Source organism: Drosophila subobscura, chromosome O (genome assembly GCF_008121235.1).
Source record: "Drosophila subobscura isolate 14011-0131.10 chromosome O, UCBerk_Dsub_1.0, whole genome shotgun sequence".
In the NCBI taxonomy this organism is placed as follows: Eukaryota; Metazoa; Arthropoda; class Insecta; order Diptera; family Drosophilidae; genus Drosophila; species Drosophila subobscura.
This window is the reverse complement of record NC_048533.1, coordinates 17953579-17976195: the sequence shown is the minus strand read 5'-3', so window position 1 is coordinate 17976195 and position 22617 is coordinate 17953579. Positions and strand designations below refer to the sequence as shown.

Here is a 22617-nt window from a genome sequence, read left to right as displayed (position 1 = left end):
CAGAGTGCATATAATTTTGATAGTTAAGCTAATTTTAATACATTTTTTAAGACACCAGCAACAAAACATAAACTAAACTTAACTAAGAAAACCAAAGCAGGAAACCAACTGAAGTATGGCCGCGAGAAAATTATATTTCCATTTTTTACACACATCCATTACCCCCACACACACACTGGCTCGTTGATTGGTTTTGTTATTACAAAATAAAATAATGCAATAACATTCGAATAATTCCTTCTATTATTGTTATTATATGTATTATGCATTATGATTGTTATGAGCAAAATTTGAATTTGAAATTTGCACACTGATTTTGTATACACCACAAATTGGCTTGGTACGCGAAATGGAGGCGAAATTCGTTTTATACTCGTATATTCGATCCAGCTGAGAGCATGTCCAACATTCAGAGCGTACGAAACCCGCATTGAACAATGAACATTTATTTATACATACGAGAATATAATGACGAGAGAAATAATCGAAAATAATAGAACTAGAACGCATATTGAATAATAAACGAGACATACATATTATTGAAGGAAATTAAACAAAGAACAAACCCAAAAAAGAAAGAAGAGTTCGATTTCGTTGGCAAATCAGGGGAAAATATTCTGCCCATCATGGAATGAAAATGATGGCCCCATCAAGTGAGTAGCCTGGAAAATGGAACCTTCCCCAAGTGGTTCCCCTTGAAGTGGTTCAGTCAGACCTGCGTTTCTGTCGCCATTTGCCTTGTTTAATATTCGATGAAGTAAATTACACAAATCCCAGCATTTTTGCCATTCCCATCAGGAAGCCGAACAGCAAAAATTATCTCGAACCATCGTCCGTCATTCCAGGCCGCTGGGTTTGGTCCGTGGTCCGTGGCATGAGTAGGGAAAATGCGGCTTGTGGCAGGTTGCGGCCGCTGCTAAAGGTAAGAGGTTGCCCGACCCACGGGGCTGTGCAGCTGAAGCGGGGGCGTTATGTATCGACGCAGTCGCGAGTTTGCCTCCCCACCGACAACAAAATGAAATGAAGTGAAATGAAATCAAAGGCATCCTTCGCGCTGATGGCGGCAGCCAAAGCTAACGCATGGACACATACAGACACACACACACATACTCTGAAAACTAGAACCAGGCACAGTGGAGACGACATAGCATGGGAGATAGTGACTTACACTGTCAGAAAAACCAAGCAGTTATCTTTCATTTAGGAGAAGATACTCGTACTCCATCTTCATCGGTTAGTTTTGGTATTTCTAGGAGTCTCGATAAGGTAAGTCACAAGCCCGATCATATGTTGGCAAACTTCTCGCTGTGTGTCCTGCCACAAGCCAGGCACATACTTGCGCCCAGATGATGTTTACACTTGAGCTGCAACATAGGCAAACACAATCTACATGGCAAAGCTTCCTCCCAGTTGGTGCGTTTGTTGTGTGTGCTGTGTGCTGGCCCTGGCCACCAACTCGAATACCCACAAGAAATCGTCGTGGTTTTAGTGAGAAGTAGAAGCCTTGGCTTGCGATCCAAGCTGTTTGCCAGGCACATCCCAAACCAGAGTTGGCTTGGCTCTGCGGTCGCACTATGTGCGGCAGATATGTGCACCCCAGAGAGTGTGGATAAATGTGGACCGACGTTGGCTAGTGCGGAAGCCAGTCAAATGGGAATGAATGTGGGTGTGCATATGGGTGTGGGATGGGCCCAACGATGTCATAACCATAAGGCCAAGTTGATCCTGGATCGATTAGTTGAGCAGGAAGCTGGCCTCCCATACCGGAAAACCGTCCCCAGCATCCAGACAGCTTTGTGCGAGCTCAAATCGGAACAAGGACACAGACCCTCAGGCCACGCATCTCTCAACAGGTAACTCAACGCCCCCTCAAATGCGATTGATGAGCAGTGTACGAGTAGAGGGAGGGAGAGTGCGGAGAGAAAGGGTCGTGAGTGTAGTCCAATGAAACGCTTCACTTGGAGGAGCAATTGGGAGAACAACGAGCTTAACAAGTTGCCAATGCGCCGTGGGCGCTTCACGATATCCACTCGTGCTCCATTTATCCCCCCCATTCTGACGCCTTTTGTCACTGTCTGGTGGTGTGGTAGTTGGCACTTCAATTGAACACATTAATGTGGGACTTCTGGCAGGTCCCGCGGCCGCGGCGGGCATAATTGCGCCTGGAATGCCATAAATCAACACTCGCCCCATTTCCATGGAGAGCTATCGATTAGCTGCTGGTGCCAACCTTCAAATTGGAAAACATTTCCCCACCTCCGAGATATAACCTCTACGGCCAGCCGTTGCAGCGGTGAGTGCGGACACCCACTATGGACAGACCACCGCACGCTCCCCGCGACCCAGATTTGTTTGCTTTAAATTTATGAACTTGAATCTAGTCAAGTTAGCTAACAGCCCACCTCTACTACCCGAGTAGGCGGCTGCCTGCCGCCGGTATGGGTTCCGGGCGAAACACGAAAGGAATGGAAAGGCTTGCATGACTGCAGGAAATTACCATAATTTCAATTTAAGAAATTATACGAATTTCGCTCTACACTGAAAAGACCAATCCGATCTATGGAAAGTAGATGGCTAAGTAGATGATTTATTGGTTCTCTACATTGTAAGATTTGTGGTGCTATAAGTGTGGAGTTACATTTCATGGCAAAATACAATTTTCATCGAGTATATTTCACAGAGTTTATGGACTATTGAGTGTATTTCAGCAGGGCCGACCTGGCGTTATGCTTGCTTCCATCCTCGCTTCCATCGCTCTTCACTTGGATGCCACTTTTACGCATAGCCGCACGTAGGATGAGCATGCGAGTGTTTCGCTGATAGCTCTTGCCAAGAGCCAGGGCACGCTCCATAGTGATATTCCGCTGATCGGACTCCTTGGCGTAGAGGATCTTGTTGTGCGAGTCGATGCGGGCCTGAATCTGGTCATCTAGAATCAGCTGCATCACCTCGTTCTCCAGATCACCCACCGAGGTTTTGAAGTCCACTGCCATTTTGTGCATGTCGGCCGACATGTAGGGACTGAAGTACTGGATCATGGCTCGTTTGCGAATTTGGGTGTAGAGCGTGCCCACATGGGGTGCCATGTAGATGTCAATCAGCAGATTGTCACGAATCTCATCGAGCAGCGTCAGGCACGAGGCGTACTTGCTCTCGTGGAACAGGACAACAATGTCGCGCAGCTGCGGCTCCATCTCGAGGAAATGCTTAAACGATTGAGAGGACAGCAGGCGCCTTAGCTCCGGCCTGTCAAAGGTGGCCAAAGCGCAGAGGCCGCCATAGACAGCCACATTGTTGGTGGATATCATTTCGGGCAGCTCGAAATGGTCAAAGTTGGCGTTCAGGAAATGCTCGGCAGCCGCCTTGTATTTTTTCAGCTGCATCTCGGCCAGGCCGGCGGCGCAGCTTAGGTGTGTGCGGAGCTGGGCGTTGGCCTCCTTGCCAAGATACGAAGAGCTCTCCACCTTCGTAATGTTGGTCATGATTTGGCCCCAGTTCTGCATATAAATGAAGACCTTGATCATATTTAAACACATCTTCAACTCATGCTCGCCGCTGGTGCAGTAGTCACGGTCGCGTGAGTAGAATTGCAGGGCATTGGTCAGATCCCCGCAGCTCAGATAATGTTCGGCCAAGTCCTCGTGGCCGCGCCGAATGGACTCCTTGAACGAGGTCGACTTGTAGGATCTCAGTTGTACGTCAAGCACATGCAGCCTGCGGTCAGACTTCTGCACAATGGTGTTGACCCAATAGGCATCATACGCAAACGAATCCGCAGAAGCAGGAGCACCATGGCTTAAGTCGCTCAAACGCTTTTGCAGCAACTGGTACAGACTGACGTTGTACGTGGTCAGTACATATGGAATGGCCATTTTGAGCGCCTCCACGGCCAGGCTGGGGCAAACTTCGGCCACATACTTCAGCCGGTGGAGTCGTGCAAAGCCATTGTATTGATGTGCATACACTTCCAGATCAATGCTGGGGTTCTCCACCACAATATGCTGCACCTCGTTGTTCGCATTCTGCTCGTTCGGTGGCGCATCTACTTCCAGCGGCTCGGGATCGTTCTTTTTGTATGCAAACGATAATTTAAGCGTCACGAAAGTGTGCGAATGTTGTAGTAATCATCATGGAGCTTACCTGCATCAGTTGTGGCGACAAAGGCAGCATGGTTCTACTTTTTGATCAAGATTTATTCGCAAAGACACAAAACGTGCAAATGTAAGAAACTGTACTGCCAACTCGGACACAATGCTGACCACTTGCCGCTGTCGTTGTCGCTTTTGAGCATAGTGGCAGCACTAGCAGCAGTGTTCGCAAACGCTTTAGCGAATTTCAAAAGTTTTTTTTATACCGCTGCCGTTGCCGCTGCCGCATATCTTCTGCAAAGCACGTGGAGTTTCAGTTGCACCGTTTGTCACTTGGAAAACATCTAACATTCAGCCCAACGACAGGAGTGAAATGGATGAATATAAGGATCCTTTTTTTGCTGTGATTAGGTGCGAGATGTGCATCAATCCAGTCACTAATTTTGTAGTTGGGCTCTGCAGTCGCTGTGAGAAAATGTGGACCACCAAGAGGCTGGAGCACATGGTGCCGATCAGCAACAATCGCATAAAGGCAGCCATCGTCGCCAGTTTAGAGACAGATGCCACCATGGATCCCACCTTTCAGGCGGCCATGACGAACGCCAAGATGAAAAAGGCTCAGAAGAACGCGCTCTTTCAAAAGATTCGTGGCCAGTTCGCCGGCACCGTACTCACCGTCGACGAAGACTCAAAAATGGCAGTACCCTGTAAGACGGAGGACAACTATTGGTATATTCCCGAAGTTATGGATAAAGACTTAAGGAAATTTCAACGCAATGTCGATCTGCTGGCTGACATGGTGCCAGACAGAAGCCGTTCGCCTACTGACGAAGACATCACGGACCAAGACACGGAAGATTCTTCATGTGCCCGGGTCACACCAAATATTCCAAAGAATATTTAATTACGCTTTTTTCTACCATACAAGTATTACTTAGCATTAAAACAAACATTATACAACAGAACACGTTTCAAAGTTTTGCTTATTCTAATGGTCTCAATATTTGCGGGTATGGTTCATTTTCACAGGCAGAAAGTGGCACTTGCAAACACAGCTGCCGACCGATTCTTGATCCATGTTTCCGTGATCTGATCCGTTGCAGCTAAATCCACGGCCTCTAGTAGCTATAATGGAAGCGTGTTTTAAATTGAGATATTAGCGGCATACTCGATGACCAACGATGCATGAACTTAGGTGTCCAGCTCGTGTGCCATTCAGGCAAGTCCATTGCGCCGCGCGGTGTCCAGATGCCTAGCCGCACACACAGCAATTCCGAGGTTGCAGATCGCCCGGCGGTGAGCCAAGCTAGCTTGGTGTAGAGATGCGCTCCTTCCCAGCATGAGGCTGCACCAAGTTAGTTTGCCGTTGAGAGTGTGTGCTTCGTTTCCCTTCTCGTATCTGCGAACAGCCTGCAACATACATAATAAAACAGATAAACACGTGGCAACTGGTTACAGCACTATTACCTATAGAATTTAAAAGCTCCAGCGAATAGATGGCTGATGGCGCACATAACGAACGGCTGCCCAAGCTCAGAAAGCCCAGGTTAAACACAAGATCTGATAAAAGCGCATTTAAATTTTTAAATTTAAGCTTTGCGTTTTGTTGTTGTCGGTGACTTGGTCGCCAGTATTGTAAAACGTCAAAATCCAACCACTCACCCACAACCACAAAAAGCGAGAATGCTGTGACTTTTCGCCGCCGACACCATGATCCCCTTGAATTCAAAATTCCTCAGCGTATAATTACCGTTTTAATCGGTGTCTCGGGGACAAACAGTTGTGCGTTGTGTTGTATTTTTGTCAACAATGTTCGATGTGCTTTAGTGTTGTAAAATGTCCAAAAGCACTGTCGGGGCACAGTGGGGCCTCAGCCGAAAAGAATTTGGCCGAATGGCTAGTGTTCGTTCGGCAAACAACTCTTTTTTTGAGTTCAAAATGTTCAGTAACTTTTTTATAATATTCAACACAAAACTGAAGTATCTGGTCAATGCGGACTCATCTCTGCGACCAACCGATTTCGCTGTAGCGATTAAATATCAAAAAAAATAAATAAATAAATAAAACTTCATTCTATTTCTAGTGTTCGTTCGGCAAACAACTCTTTTTTGAGTTCAAAATTTTCAGTAACTTTTTTATAATATTTAACACTAAACTGAAGTATCTGGTCAATGCGGACTCATCTCTGCGACCAACCAATTTCGCTGTAGCGATTAAATAAAAAAAAAAATAAATAAATAAATAAAATTTTAAATTTGCATGTGTAGCAAAGCTGACAACAATTACTTATTTTTATACCGATAAAAATGCAATGAGAGCCCCTGGGAGCCAATCGCCCATACATTTTATGCAGCCAGTTTATAGTCGAATTTACGCCTCTATGTGTTGTTTGGTATCGAAAATGGTATCTAACATTATCTTACCGATCTCAGCGAAATAGTTAGCAATAATCATTTCCTAGTGTTCGTAGAAATATTCTTCAACTAATTTGAGCGTCCCCAAAGGTCAATGCGCCAGTGCCCTTTAGCCACTTCACTTCTAATAAAGCACAGCCATTGGAAACGCCACCTGATCATTATCGAATGATTATGGCCAATTACCTACCACTTGTGCCTGGCTAGGAAATTCAGGACTGTATCGTAAATAAGCAAGGCCAGAATCCATGTGTCCAGACGAGCTCAGCGGCCAATTCAAGTCAAAAACCAATTGAAGCCAAGTGATTGCCATGGCTCATCATTTTATGGGCCAGGCCTGGATGGCTATCCGGACATCGACCATCAGGCAGTCTCCAGGGACTCATGGACATTTTGCTAATGAAAATGTTTATTCAAATTTGCGTCAATGGATGTGTTTACACGAATGAAATGACCATCAATCTACATAAATAAGCGTAAGTATAGTGAGCACACACACACGTGTGTGCTGCATTGTTCTTGTGTTGTATTGTTCGACAATTTGTTTAATGAGAAAACTAATAAATCAAATGCGCCGTCCATTACAATCAAATTTAGTTTGGATGGTGCTCCAAATGACCAAGGCTGGACGGGTGTTCTATGGATCGATTTCCCTATCGATTGACTCATCCCCAGAGTTGAAGGCGCAGAAACAGGACATATTCCTTGGGTACTTTGCTCTAAAGTTAAGCTGAAGTCACTTGTTAAGCGGTAATCCCTCCTTTAGAATGGCTTTTGATCAAGCAACAGGCGAAAGACCATGGGGAGGTCAGCGCCAGAGCTGCGAGAGGATGTCCCGGCATGAAGCGTCGGCCGACGGATACAGAACATTAGTCAAGTGCAACAGTTTTCAAATAAACATAAATTGAACATGCTGAGCCAGCGGAGGCAACAGTCGGGTCCTTGGCTTGGGACGCAGATGCACCATTCCCGCGCCCCCTGCCTGGTGTCGTAATTAAAGCCAGTCGCGCAATAACGAAGAGGAATGTTCGTTGCCAGCCAGCGGCGACCAACAAGAAGAGGATGCGACTCTAATTTATTTGTTTTTCTCACTTGACTTTTATTTACACGTGCATTGGCATGCGAGTGGCGTGGCCTAGCGTGGCGTGGAGGGGAATGGAATGGAACGGATGTGCAGCTGGGATGGGAAAAAACTATGCCAGCATCGGCATCGTGGCCATAGTTTGTTACCTTTGTTTGGGAAAGTTCTCCGTGCGCCTTTCGGGGTCAGGGCACAGTGCCAAATTGGCCTAATGGCGTTAATGCGAAGACGAGTCGGGACTAAACCAGCGACAAACCAGCCCCAACACCAAAGGTCGCTTCCACAGAGCTGCAGCTGAATGTACAGCCACAGATACAGCTACAGATGGAGATGGAGATAGGGACAGAGATGCACTTGCCAAGCCCTGTTTAATGGGCAGGCCGAGACCCTACCTCACTTGCCTCAGAAAAACTCTCAATGCAAATCAAAGCACTTAAAAAGTTGAGCAATTTGGCAACGACTACTAATGGAAGCACATGCACGGCATTGGGTATGAACAGAATTTCATTGAAAGCATGTGAAGAATCCGCAGCACATTTTGGCTTTACCTAATTCCTGTTTACATTGTATTTTATTGCTTTCCATGAAGCTCTGATCTTGGAATTGTATGTGGAGAAAAAGCTTTGTTTGCGAAATGCACGCATGCACGTTCAAGTTGTGCTTGCTGACGATCAGAGCTTTACAGTAGCGTCCACCAACATGGGCATAGCTGTGGCCAGTAGGCAAGCTGCACAGTCGCCTCCGTAAAAAGTGCTGTGGCTCTCTAAAAGGCATTACATTACCGAGTACTAAATTACTCGCACCCTTACATCCTTTTAAGCTGATCTTGGCATACATATGCACATATGTATGTATATACGGGTATACACTCACATTGGTTCATTTGTTCAATTATGCAATGTTAGCTTGCGGACACAGTGTTATAGATATGTACGTGTACAATGTACACACATAATTCTGTGTGCAACAAAATGGTTAGTACTGAATTTGCTGGCCTTTGCAGTTTGTTGTGCAGGATGTGCGTGCAATGGCGGTGCTTATTTACATCCCATTTCCGCATCCGTTTTTACTGGAACCGCTGCAGCGCTATTTGTGTACCAACAGCTCGTACTCGTGCCCGCACTCCTCCCACACCACCCACTCTACATTTTTGCGTGTGCGTGATTTTCAAACATTTTCACAGCCCAGGCCCGTATAAAACTTTTAATGGAATTCCCATAATCGTGTTTAAAGTTACGAAGGACCCGGAAAGTCGCGCTCTATTGGTATGTATTGATTAAAGGGAGAACACTGCCACAAATATGGCGATGCCTGGAGCATTTACTGGGAATCCGGCACACCAACACATCATCCCATCATACTGGCATGCTTACCCCACGTGGAGGCCTTCGGAATAAGTGCTTACCTTTAAGACGTAATAGATTGAGCTGCCGTATTCGATTACGCTGTGTTAATACCAATGACAGACTAGTGCACCGAGTCGAACCCAAATGTGAAAATGCTTTAATTCAACATGTAAATTATAGACGCATTGTCGAGCATTGTGTGGCCGAGTTTTGACTAGTCGCCAAAGCACCGACACCCAAGGTGCACCAAAAATCGCAATGTTTGATATCTTGAACGCTCCACCGGTTGATCCCTTTCGGGCGCCACTGTTGGACTGCCACTGGCCCACCCTGACCATACTTGCCGTCTACCTGCTCTTTGTGCTGAAGGTGGGCAGGAAGCTGATGGAGAATCGAGAGCCATTCGATCTGCGCGGCATCATCAAAGTCTACAACCTTGTGCAAATACTGTACAACGGCATAATGCTTGTGGGCGTGAGTGATCTAGACTAGTTACACAGACTCCATGTACTCCAGGCAATAATGTTTTTGTGTGTGCCCACAGAGCCTGCATTTTATGCTGAACGCCTACGACCTCAAATGCATTACCAACCTGCCACTGGATCACGAGTGGAAGAACACAGAGCGATGGCTGACCTACTCGTACTTCATGAACAAGCTACTGGATCTGCTGGACACCATATTCTTCGTGCTGCGCAAGAAGCATGGGCACTTAACATTCCTGCACATCTTCCATCACGCCTTCATGCCGTACTTCTGCTTGCTGTACATCCGTTTACATGGACACGGTGGCCATGGCTTCTTCCTCTGCTTCTTCAACGTCGCCGTGCACGTTGTAATGTACACCTACTACTACATATCATCCGTACGCAAGGATGCCCAAGCTAATATCTGGTTCAAGAAGTACATCACCATCGTTCAGCTCACCCAGTTTTTCATCATACTCGTTCACTGCATCTACACCCTGCGCCAGCCCAACTGCAATGCATCCCGTACGGTACCAGTTTATGGCGGCCTCGTCGCATTAACATTCATCATTCTGTTCCTTAATTTCTACATAAAGGCCTACATAATGCCCAAGAAGAAGGCGTCCGAGCGAAAAATGAAATGATTGCTGGAGCTAGCCTTCAGATGTATTAGTCAAATATTTGTTAAGCGAATTAAATTCAATAAATTACACAATTCAATAAGAAATCTTTTAAAACCGATTTGAAATATAATTTAGATATTTGCAGAAATGATTGTATAAATGTTTCTTCTATTTATCTTTAATAAATGGACTCAACAATGCTGTCAAAATTCATAATAATTGAGAATTATTAGTATGGTTACAAGACAATTTGCCGTAATGATTGCAGATTGTATACACTTGACATGGACATTATTTCTTTTCAGTTTTCCAATGCAAATCAATTCACGCCTCATAATGATATATGCACATATAATATAATCTCCCGATAAATCTTGATTGACCTCGATCATAAAATACATATGTATACTAGCTACATAATATGTTGATTTAACGTTAGTTTCCGAGGCTTTGAAGTCCATTTCCATTCGGTTTGCATTGCTGCAACACTGGAAGGCAATCGAATTTCCATACTGCCCATTAGCACACAATTTGCATGCACTTGCCAATGAGAAACTCATCAATTCCAAACACTATAAAGCAAAAGGTACATTTCCACGACTAGTCTCTGGCGGAGCCCCTTAAGCACGGCACGGAAATGTTCGAGGTCTTCGATAAACCATATGCGGATCCTGTCCCGCTGCCGCTGATTAACAGTGCCTGGCCCATCGCGACCATTATCGCTCTCTATCTTCTGTTTGTGTTGAAGCTTGGGGGTCAGTTCATGTCAAAGTATGAGGCACTTCAGCTGCGAGGGGTTCTCAAGGTGTACAACATCGGCCAGGTCCTGTACAACACGTTCATGCTAATATGGGTAAGCGTAAGCTGGCCAAGAAGCCATTGCTTAGTAACTGAAGTTCTTCTTGCACCGCCTAGGGCATTCATCTGATATTCGTGGACAGGCCATACAACTTGAGCTGTATGACATCGCTGCCGCAGGATCACCCACTGAAGACGTCGGAGCGTACCCTGTCGTATCTGTACCACCTCAACAAGTTGCTCGATCTGATGGACACTGTGTTCTTTGTGCTGCGTAAGAAGCAGAGGCAGATCACCTTCCTGCACGTCTTCCATCACGTGTTCATGGCGGTCACAACGCACTTTTTGATCCGATTCTACGGACATGGCGGCCATGTCTACTTCATCTGCATGTTCAATGTTCTGGTGCATATCGTGATGTATGGCTACTACTATGCCTCATCCCAGAGCCGCAATGTTCAGGAGAGTCTCTGGTGGAAAAAGTACCTGACCCTCACACAGCTGCTGCAGTTCATGATGATGTTCCTGCACTGCGCCTACACCTACTTCCAGCCCAACTGCAACGCATCTCGCGGCGTCATCTACTTGATCTGCACCATGTCTGCGTTCATGTTTGTGATGTTCACCAAATTCTACATAAACACGTACATTCGTCAGAAGAAGGTCAGGCCCAAGGGTAAAGCGCATTGATTCCAAACGCAAATTTGCATATTCCCTAAACGAATTAAAGCTGTAATTAAATGTGCTCGGAAAATACATTGGAAAACCAAGCGAAAGCTTTCTTAAATGTCACTCCAGGTGCACATCCCCAGGGTTATATCTCAGCTCAGCCGCTCATAATTCTGTTTATGCAGTCCACCCGGAGGATAACCTACTTGTGGGCCGCACGTGATCTGCATTTCCCCAGTACGTGTTTGGATTTGGATTCTCTCTCTCTGCATTTCCATGTGCCTTTTAATTAGAATATAAGACTGGGCCGGGCCACGGCAGGCCAGACCCGTCGATTTATGGCACCGGAAGGGTCGCCTGCCTGGCTCTGCCTGCCTCCATTTGCATGAGAATCGCATGCGGCGAATCAGAGGCGAAGTGCTTGCTGAATAATTGCGGCCATGCAGTGACATTAAAGCGAAGCCGAAGGCACAGTCAAGTGCAACGCCAAGCGCCTCGCTCTAGGTCCGCTGTGTGCCTGGGCATTGGGCCTCACTCGGTTCCTAATATTCTGTTGCGGTACCGCAGACAGAGCCGTAGCTGGAGAGCGTGCTGAGTAATTGCCGTTTTAAATGACATTAAACGTGCATTGTGTAGTTCTGTTAGGACCTAAGAAGGACCCAGGACACACCGTCACCCTGGCCAGTTTATTTCATCCTTTCCTGCTGCTTTTCACATTTTGCTATTTTTATGCACACCCCTTGCATGTTGAGAAAGGGCGACCACGACCCTAAAATAAATCTCAAAATAGTTATCATTATTTATTTAAATTGCTATATGGAAGAGAGCCATCTGTGTGAAGTTACCAGTGGATTGTTGCTGTTGTTCTATGATCTCAAGATACATTTATTTGCCTTTAATTTGGTTTTCCCCAAGACGGGACTGCAGCTCACAATTTGTTATTCTCTTTTGATAACCAATTGCTGGTTACATAAAGGCTTTTACTATACTCTGTCGATTACACAAAAGTCCATCTGTCCGAGAACTTACATAAGAGTATTTGCAAGTGATTTCATTTTCAAAGAGCCCTGAAGAATTGCAGGAATATCGAATAGTTATATCTCCTGTTCAGTGTGCCTTTTGTGGAACTTTAGTGATGTCTTTTACACAATGACAACAATGTGACCTAAAATAACTAAAATATTTATACCACGAAGGTTGAACGACTTCGATCATCCCAAACACATATTTTTACAGCTGTGTCAATTATCTGAGAGTCATGAAGAGAAACCTAAAACAGCAATTTTCAAAGCAAATCTCGAGTCTATATGAATACAAAGTTGCATCTTCACTCATAGTTTATTCTGATTCAAATTGGTATATATTTTTCCATCAAATTTATATTAGATTATGTTCGTTCTAAAAGTAAGCAATTCCCGACTATAGGTCTATTTATTTTCTTCCTGTGCCTACTTCTTTCTGGTTATTCTTTTGCCGTGGCCCATTGTGGCAAGTTACATTTACCAAAAGCCATTGTCCGTGCTGAATTAAAAGAAATTGTGCTATATAGGACCTTTAAGCCAAGTCATGTTCCACTAACTATCGCAGGGCAAAGAAATTATTTCTTATTAAAGGTGGGAGTTTTACCGTTGCAAAAGAAACGACGGCGCCAACGAGCAAGTGTTTGGGTGGGAGGGCCAGTGGGCGTCGGCCATTGCAAATTGAGTCATTTTTCATTCGGAGCCAGATAAAATCGGGAAAGGGGAGAGGGGAAAGGGCAAAGGAGCGGACGGAAGAAACAGAAGGCCTCAATGTGTCACAATTCCGTGGCCATAATTGGGTCAAAGAATTGGTCCTTTATGTACGGTGCTTGACCGCTGAATAAGAAGGATTATGCCACTTTTTCTCTCTCTTTCTTTTTTGTTTTTTATTGGATTATGTAGGGACAGGTGCATTAATGTTATCCAGCTAAAGGCTAAGGACATAAAACCGACAATTTATAAGGCCCGGAAAAGGGGTGGGAGAGGCGGAGGGCGGCGGCACACACTCGCATCCCTGCCACATTTTGTTAGCCAAATTGGGAGGCATAAAAATGGCGTCTCATTATGGTAAAGTTAATATTTCATGGGCAATTTACCGAGATTGAAACCGACACACTTCAAAAACTGCGTACATATTTATGTTCATGCTCGTATGTATACGGCACACACTGGAGCATAATTACGGTTGCCGATTTCCAAAGGTCCTGCTGTTCGTCCTTTTGCTTTCTTCATACAATTTTAAACTCAATTAAAAGTTTTTCGCATTAGACGTACTTGTGCCCAAAGAGCGAGACACGCAGTTGACACCGACCCCACTCCATCAGTGGTATACATTCTGACATTTGTATGTGAATCGGCAGAATGATGCTGTGTAGCGGGACAGGAAGGTCCCGCCCCACTCCAAATGACATTCGCATTTAGTTGTCATTAAAAATGTGAGTGATACGAACTAAATGACTTGACATGTGCTGCACACCTGAATGGGATAAAAGTAGACACAGACCGCGGTCCTTGGCCCGGGTTGCAAGCAGGCAAGAGAATTCAATTGAAGCCAACAACCCATTGACACACATTGATACGCTGCTTAACTCTGGATGTACGCCAGCTGAGGCCCCACTAAAGATGGAAAGCAGACCTTTAATGAACGTGACAGGCAGTAGTTCGGAGAGCGAAAAAGACAGAGAATTGGAAATAATTCAATTACTGTCGAATGAAAGATTCCTAAATACAGCGAGTCGGAGTCTTGAATTGCAGTTGCATGCTTTAAGCTTTTGGCTACTATTTTTGCTGTACACATTAAATGTTTAAACTTTGAAAACTTTCAGAGAGATTCAGACATGACTGCAATAACCATAAACGTGAGTCGGCCATGTCGGTAATAGACCTGACTGCCTGAAAGCGTTGCCGTGGCAGTAGTCGTAGCCAACGCCGCATGAATAATGAAAGCAAATCGGAAAGAGGCAAAACAGCAAAAAGTTAAATGCTTCTAATGACAGAAAATGAAGCAAATGACGAAAAATTGCGCAAAACAAAAGAGACAAATAATAGCATGCCAAAATGGCCGCCTCGGGTCGGCCGGGAGCCCGGACTCTGGGCAACACCAACACTTGCACCGCCCAGGCAACAGCAAGCACATCCTCCCCAGCCAACTAAGCAGAGCACGCACGACCGGAGAGATAGGGAAAGGGAATGTAAAAGGAAGCTAGTGATGGTGGCTTTGTGGTGGCGAGGGGCGAAGTGAATTACCGACAGCGGGCGAATCAAGAAAACCATGTGCGCGGCATAATTACGAAGCAATTAGACGAAATTATTATTGAGGTCACGGCAAGGGGGGCCGCCTTGGTATTCGGGGTAGCCCATAGAGAACATATGGCCACGGCTAGCGCTAGTGCTCTTTGCTGCTTCTGCTGCTGATGCTCTTCTTCTTTGCCCATCTCCTAGTTCTACGAGTGGCGTGTCAAAGGGATGCGTCTGCCATTATCATTGCCGGCAGAGCGATAAAAAAGGAAGCAGACACAGCACAATGCCCACTAAACGGAGAGCACAAAGCGCACACAGCAAAATAGTACACAGCAAAGCGGGCTCAAAGCAGAAAAAATAAAACAACGTTATCGTAGGACACGCCGAATATCAAATGTCCTTACCAAGAGTCTAAAAAGGGGGTCTGTAACAAGAGAGGTGTCAGGACAGCAAAGAAGCCAATGATGAAAATATGTACTACATACAATAATATTAAATATTATTAAATAATATAACAAATTTTAGCTACGAAGGGCATTTTGGAGCACATTTTCCCCATTATTACCATGATAGATGCGGGCCCTTAGTCATGTGGGTGTGGGTCAGTGGGTGAATGTTTGAACAGCTGTCACTGGAACCCCAAGAGAAGGTAGGGGAGTACCTAATAAGTACATAAATACACATGGATGTACAGAGGGCAACGAATTTGGCGTAAAATAATTTAAAGCTAAGAAATGAATTTGCATGTGAGTATATGTAGTTTTGGGAAGTTCACGGAAATGTCAGAATATCGGATGGAGCTCGTTTTGAATTGAGTTCAGTTTGACGGTCAGCTGGAATTTGAAGCCTTAGAGATCGCGTGCTGAAAGTTCAATGCTGAAAATTGAATAAAGCCGTCAAAACATTTCGTACAATGACAATGACAAAACGCCATGCAGAGCTACCGCCACCACCCACTCACCATCAGCTCCACATTGCTGACTTGTCGACTTGTTCGACCTTAAATTGTTGCTTTACAGCCAACTAAAGACCTCGGCCTGCAGCAGTCTCAGGCTCAGACCTTTTGCTAAATATTTTGGGGGTCAAATTTGATAGTATACCTGAAACTGGATGGCTTAAGCTCTATGTGGACTTTAATGTAAAACTTATTAAATTTGGGATTATAAACACTTTTTAGTTACATTGGAGACTAGGACAGAATTAAAGTATTTTGAAATACATATTTATTTATTTCCTTACTCGAGTAAAGCAAATGTAAATATCAATGCAAATAGGAAATATAGAGCTGCAATTTTAAACTATTACATTTTCATAGCTGGCTGCTATAGATGTATGAGTGGTGTGTAACTATTAGCTGGCTTCTGTAAGACATGCGATAGTTCCAATTACCGCAACGATACTAGAAAATCGAAGAACTTTTCTCTCTTTTGTGTGGTGGAATATCCTCTCGCAACATCGGGACTCCTTTCCCGTTGCCTCCTACCTTGCCATTCGTTATATTCCATTTCCGATTACGTTCCCTACCGTTCTTTGTGTGGTGAGCAGCAATTTGTATCTATATATTTTGTTGACACTTTCCGATTAAACTGTATTTTTCAAAAAATCAAATCAAGAGAAGTCATCGGAGTAAGCCAATCTTGTGAACAATTGATTCATAAATCGGAGAAAATTTAATTCGTAGGGCCGAGGACACTAGCTACCTTGTAATTTTAAGGCGAATTTCAAAATCAAGGAATTTGATTAAAGATCATGGGCAGAAAACACTTAACCCATTGTTGACCAGTGGATATTTCAATTTATGGACGGATATTATGACACTTGAAGATTCGTATCGTTTTGCTTTTGTATTTTGACTACGAGTTCATTGATTTGAATAAGCAAATTGTCAAATACGTAGCTTTCTTTGTAAGATTTTCCAGAGTATCACTTTCACTAACTTGAACTGCACTGAGCAGGTACCATCGTTACCTAACGTTTTATGCAATTTTTGTTGGTTTTTTGCTAAATACTTTTATTAAGTTTAGTTATAGTTAAGTTGTTAAGTTATTAAGTTTTATACTTAATTTGTAATCATTTCAAAAAAGAAAGTCATGAGAACTAGCCAATCTTGTGGAGAATTGATTGATAAATCGGGTGAAATTGTAGGTTTAGCCCTGAAACTTCTAGCTAGCTGGTAATATCAAACAGAACATCAAAATCGTTGAATATGATTTAAGATTACGGTATATTTACGGTATATTTACGGTATATTTTGAAAATGTGAAGGTAGATTTTGGTATATTTTTGAGGGTTTTGAGGTATATCTTATCGAGTATTCCGATGGTCACTACCATCGCTGGTCATCTCGCTGGTCAATTTACCTTGCATAGGGTTGACAGAGTTATCAGATAAAAGCAATTTATCGATATTCTTTTAAAATAAAAATATATTCGCATAATGCATAGTTGTTGTTAATAGTTTTATATTTTTTAACAACGGTTATGATGTTCTTTAAAACATTACACTTGCTGAGAATAGAGGGATCGCAGGGAACTGTTAGGAACAGCCAGCGGAATTAAATTAAAACAACTACGTATAAACAACCAAAATATATCTATACATGTATACAATTAATACATTTTGAAGAACCGATAACCGATACGATAGCTTTTAAATATTTGACAACCCTAAAAGGTCCGCTCTCGAATTAATTTTAATTTTGCCATTTGCCATAAAAGAATTAAATAAAATAAATAATATTGCGTAGAGTAGTGCTGGTAGTGCTCAACAATCAATTATTGCTCAGTGCAGTTCAAGTTAGTGAAAGTGATACTCTGGAAAATCTTACAAAGAAAGCTGAACGGGAAGCAATACGAATACGAAGCAAAGAGGAAACAAAAGTAACAATGCGCGAGCGAGATAGCAGTAGCCAGTGCGTTCGCTAGTGTAGCTCTTCTAACCAAATAAAACAAAACAAAGGAGAAACAAAGGATAGAAACCCCGAAAAACTCCACAAGCACACACAAACACACACTCTCTCATTTACAATAAGAAGAAGCAGACAGATGATGATGAAGCAGAGCGACAGATAAATTACACCAAGCATGGAATCCCTTGGCCGGAATTAAATCAATCCATAAATAAGTTATATGTAGATCCAGTGTCGATAGGTATCCGCCGCCGTCGCAAAAAGAGTGAATGGAAAAATTCTTCGCTGAATTATAAATGTGTGCCTGTGTGTGTGTTTCGGTGTGTATGCAAGTGTGAGTGCGTATGCATATGGGGTTGGAAAACTGTGAAAACTCGACGAATACGGAAGTGATAAACGCAAAAGACTTGGTCCAGACCACTCATCGAGATCTTTTCTAGCAGCAGCCGCAGCAGGTAAAGAAAATGCCGAGCGCCTCGTTTACCTCGTCGCGCACCTACGTGCGCCGCTCGCGACGGAAAGGTGCCAACCGCATCGCCATGCCCAACCGTCCCACGGGCAACATCATGGATCCCATGCTGCAGCAGAACGTTGCCAGTGGATCACCATCATCATCGGCCGCCGCCAGCTCCTCCAACAGCACCAATGCAGGTGCAGGTGCAGTTGGCGGAGCAGCTACTGCCTCTGCTGCTGCTGGTGCAGCATCTACTTCGGGGTCAGTCGAGTACTTTGACAGCGGACAAGGCTCAAGCGGGTCGGCTGGAGGAGGCGGAGGTGGAGCCAGTGGCTCTGGGTTCTCTGGCAACTTTTACAACGCCCTGCAGATGATGGACACCACGGAAAGTTCGGGCGCCGGCTCCAGTGGCGCTGGCGGTGGCGGTGCAGCCGCCTCTACATCCACTAGCTCATCACCGGCGGCAGCAGCTGCAGCATCAGCAGCTGGGGGATCCTTATCGAAGTCCACCTGCGCCACATCAACGTCGGGGTCCACGGGGTCTTCAGCCTCAACGTCCGCCACCGCTGCTGCGGCGGCTGCCGCCTCCAGTCATCAGTCGCCGTATGACTTGCGTCGCAAGATCTCTGCCAGCAGCCACGAGCAATGGTGCTCCAGTGGACCCTCCTCCTCCGCCATACTCGTCGGCCCATCAAGCAGTTCACCGCCCCTGGTGAATCCCAGCTCTTCGCCATCAAGCTCGTCATCGTCATCTTCCACATCGTCGTCTTCGTCATCATCCACTTCTTCGTCCTCCTCATCCTCGGCCATCGTGCAGGCGCCCTCCACGAGCGCCACATTCCCGGTGAACAACGCCCCCACCACCGGAGCCACTCTCGCCCAGCCACCCAATGTGCACAGTTCCGTGCCGCAGCAGCATTGCGGTGCCCTGCCAGTTGGCGCCGCCATCGAGGACAACAACTACATGCTGCCGGCCAGAAAACGTTCGCGTCGCCTGTATACCCAAAGCGGCGATGCGGGTCCAGCGCCCTCCACGGAGGTAACTGGCGGGGGCACAGCCACTGCAGGAGGCAGTGGATCCCCCACGGCTGCCCAGTATCTGCAGTACGAGTTAGCCGATGAAGTTCTTCTGGCCATCTTCTCCTATCTGATGGAGCAGGACCTGTGCCGCTTGGCCTTGGTGTGCAAGCGTTTCAACACCATCGCCAACGACAGCGAGCTGTGGAAGCGACTCTACCAGTCTGTCTTCGAGTACGACTTGCCCCTTTTCAATCCGGAGCTGTGCAAGTTCGTGTTTGAGAAGCCGGAGGAGTCGGAGTATGCGAATCCCTGGAAGGAGAGCTTTCACCAGCTGTACCGTGGTGTGCATGTGCGTCCCGGCTACCAGGAGAAGCGCTGCTCTGGCCGCAGTATTGTGTTCTTCAACACCATCCAGGCAGCACTCGACTATCCCGAGGAGCGGGCCGCTGCGGGAGGAGTGTTCGTGTCCGGCGCTGGCGCTGGTAATGTCGTCACTGCTGGCCTGTCCAATACCAGTGCCGCTGGTGGCGGTGCAAGTGTCAATGCTCTGGTCAACATTTACGAGGAGCAAGTGGCACCGACGGAGCATCCCGGACCACTGATATTCCTTCATGCTGGCCACTACAAGGCCGAGTATCTGTTCATTGACTCCGACGTGGCACTTGTGGGCGCTGCACCCGGCAATGTGGCCGAATCTGTTATCCTGGAACGGGAGGCCGGCTCCACTGTGATGTTCGTGGAGGGAGCCAAGTACGCCTACGTGGGATATCTCACACTCAAGTTCTCGCCGGAGGTCACATCGACTGTTTCCCACCACAAGCACTATTGTCTCGATATTGGCGAGAACTGCTCTCCCACCGTGGACAACTGCATCATCCGCTCCACCTCTGTGGTGGGTGCAGCCGTCTGCGTGGGCGGCGTCAATGCCAATCCCGTAATACGCAACTGTGACATAAGCGACTGTGAGAACGTGGGCCTCTATGTCACCGACTATGCCCAGGGCACGTACGAGCACAACGAGATCAGTAGGAATGCCTTGGCCGGCATTTGGGTAAAGAACTTTGCCAGTCCCATTATGCGTGAGAATCACATTCACCATGGACGGGATGTGGGCATATTCACCTTTGAAAATGGCATGGTAAGTCCCAGTATCTGCTCTTCTATAACAATCTCTAAACGAATGTCTTTTTCAGGGGTACTTTGAGAAGAATGATATACACAACAATCGCATTGCCGGCTTCGAGGTGAAGGCTGGTGCCAATCCCACCGTTGTCAAGTGCGAGATTCATCATGGCCAGACAGGGGGCATTTATGTGCACGAGAACGGCCTGGGGCAGTTCATAGAGAATCGCATTCACTCGAATAACTTTGCAGGTAAGTAGAGAAGCCAATGACCAATGACCGAGAGGGACTGTAACTGACTTTCCATCTCTCTTTAAAGGCGTCTGGATAACCTCCAATAGCAATCCCACCATACGCAAGAACGAGATCTACAATGGCCATCAGGGCGGTGTGTATATCTTTGGAGAGGGCCGTGGCCTCATCGAGCACAACAATATTTATGGCAATGCCCTGGCCGGCATCCAAATACGCACCAATAGCGATCCGATTGTGCGCCACAACAAGATCCATCATGGCCAGCATGGGGGGATCTATGTGCACGAGAAGGGCCAGGGCCTGATAGAGGAGAACGAGGTGTACTCGAATACGCTGGCCGGTGTCTGGATAACCACTGGCAGCACACCTGTCCTGCGGCGCAATCGAATCCACTCGGGCAAGCAGGTGGGCGTTTACTTCTATGACAACGGTCATGGCAAGCTGGAGGACAACGACATCTTCAATCATCTGTACTCGGGCGTGCAGATCCGAACGGGCAGCAATCCAGTGATACGCGGAAATAAGATCTGGGGGGGCCAGAACGGCGGTGTCCTGGTTTACAACGGCGGACTGGGACTGTTGGAGCAGAACGAGATCTTCGACAATGCCATGGCCGGTGTTTGGATCAAAACCGACTCGAATCCCACCCTCAAGCGGAACAAGATCTACGATGGCAGAGATGGTGGCATTTGTATATTCAATGGCGGCAAGGGGATCCTTGAGGAGAACGACATTTTCCGGAACACACAGGCCGGAGTGCTGATCTCAACGCAATCGCATCCAATACTGCGACGCAATCGGATCTACGATGGACAGGCGGCTGGTGTGGAGATCACCAACAATGCCACGGCAACGCTAGAGCACAATCAGATATTCAAGAACAAGTTCGGTGGGCTGTGCCTAGCCAGCGGCGTTCAGCCCATCACACGCGGCAATAACATCTTCAACAACGAGGACGAGGTGGAGAAGGCTGTCTCCAGTGGCCAGTGCCTCTACAAAATCAGCAGCTACACATCCTTTCCCATGCACGACTTCTATCGCTGTCAGACTTGCAACACCACCGACCGGAATGCCATCTGTGTTAACTGCATCAAGAATTGTCATGCAGGCCATGATGTTGAGTTTATACGACACGATCGGTGAGTATATTACATATAGGATGATCTTACAGTGGAGTGCATTATTATACTCTTCTCCACAGCTTCTTCTGCGACTGTGGTGCTGGCACCCTGTCTAATCAGTGTCAGCTGCAGGGTGAACCCACGCAGGACACGGATACGCTGTACGACTCGGCGGCGCCAATGGAGTCGCACACGCTTATGGTTAACTAGGGGGGCGAGCAGTCAGTGTATCATCCTAAGCTAGTGTATCTCCTAAGTCGTTAAGCCCCAACATGCTCTCAATTCTCTCGCACATCTCACAAGTGCTGCTGTAAATATTCAAACAAAAGCCGAGCCCAAGCCCAAGCCCCCTCCCAATTATACAATTCTTGTTGTATGTAAATAATAATTAATTATTTTTTCATTCAAAATTTAACCTCAATGTGCAATTTAGTTTAACACACTCACAAGAATAACTCACACGCAAAGTTTATAACGTTTTAATTGAAAAGAAAACAAAAACAATCGACAATTCGAAACAATTAGTAAAGAAAATTTGAATTTTTCTATCAATGTCACAACGAAGTAAGGCAAAGAGGAGCAAAGGAAACATTTTTACCACACAATATATGCATTTGTTTTGTACGACGGAAAATGTTGTAAACGTAGAAGGGGAGGCAGACGACGAACCCGAACGATAGAGCCCCGTTTGAACCCAGTGAAGAACAATTTTTGTAATGTAGATTAGTAGAGATTTTAAATTTACAAAAACAAAACAAAATAACAAAAAAAAACAACTAAAACTAAAATAAATTCTATATTTTAAGCCATAGACGATAGAGAGAGAGAGAGCGAGATACATGGGTGGAGCTAATCGGTGGCCACTGATTAACAACAATTCGAAGAAAGCAATTCTAAGTATTAACAACAAACTAGATTAGCGGCAGGCAATGCTTCAGCAGAAAACTAACTTATATATATCGTACGAGTATATTATAGTAAACCCCCACAA

General features: G+C 45.7%; 5 protein-coding genes and 1 long non-coding RNA gene across 6 annotated transcripts; 5 read left to right on the top strand and 1 right to left on the bottom strand.

Annotated features, from left to right (window-relative positions):
- Positions 1 to 2646: 2646 nt before the first annotated feature.
- Positions 2647 to 4209, bottom strand: LOC117896816 (COP9 signalosome complex subunit 1b-like). Its single transcript, XM_034805321.1, has 2 exons — positions 4141 to 4209; positions 2647 to 4067 (listed from the first exon to the last, which is right to left on the bottom strand). The coding sequence occupies exons 1-2, from the start codon at positions 4168 to 4170 to the stop codon at positions 2691 to 2693; spliced, it is 1407 nt and encodes a 468-aa protein (XP_034661212.1). The 5' UTR covers positions 4171 to 4209; the 3' UTR covers positions 2647 to 2690.
- A 220-nt stretch (positions 4210 to 4429) lies between these two features.
- On the top strand, positions 4430 to 4999 carry LOC117897266. Its single transcript, XM_034805991.1, has one exon. The coding sequence runs from the start codon at positions 4462 to 4464 to the stop codon at positions 4990 to 4992; it is 531 nt and encodes a 176-aa protein (XP_034661882.1). The 5' UTR covers positions 4430 to 4461; the 3' UTR covers positions 4993 to 4999.
- Positions 5000 to 6539: 1540 nt separating this feature from the next.
- On the top strand, positions 6540 to 7662 carry LOC117897298. Its single transcript, XR_004649082.1, has 2 exons — positions 6540 to 6978; positions 7100 to 7662. It is a non-coding gene; the product is annotated as an uncharacterized LOC117897298 (long non-coding RNA).
- Positions 7663 to 9139: 1477 nt separating this feature from the next.
- LOC117898249 (elongation of very long chain fatty acids protein F) lies at positions 9140 to 10094 on the top strand. Its single transcript, XM_034807496.1, has 2 exons — positions 9140 to 9403; positions 9474 to 10094. The coding sequence occupies exons 1-2, from the start codon at positions 9188 to 9190 to the stop codon at positions 10038 to 10040; spliced, it is 783 nt and encodes a 260-aa protein (XP_034663387.1). The 5' UTR covers positions 9140 to 9187; the 3' UTR covers positions 10041 to 10094.
- Positions 10095 to 10504: 410 nt separating this feature from the next.
- Positions 10505 to 11578, top strand: LOC117898169 (elongation of very long chain fatty acids protein F-like). The gene is made up of 2 exons (XM_034807377.1): positions 10505 to 10872; positions 10935 to 11578. Exons 1-2 carry the CDS (start codon positions 10657 to 10659, stop codon positions 11505 to 11507), a joined length of 789 nt encoding a protein of 262 aa, XP_034663268.1. The 5' UTR covers positions 10505 to 10656; the 3' UTR covers positions 11508 to 11578.
- Positions 11579 to 17420: 5842 nt separating this feature from the next.
- On the top strand, positions 17421 to 22380 carry LOC117896127 (F-box only protein 11). Its single transcript, XM_034804184.1, has 4 exons — positions 17421 to 20266; positions 20322 to 20502; positions 20570 to 21644; positions 21707 to 22380. The coding sequence occupies exons 1-4, from the start codon at positions 18119 to 18121 to the stop codon at positions 21834 to 21836; spliced, it is 3534 nt and encodes a 1177-aa protein (XP_034660075.1). The 5' UTR covers positions 17421 to 18118; the 3' UTR covers positions 21837 to 22380.
- The last annotated feature ends 237 nt before the right edge of the window (positions 22381 to 22617 follow it).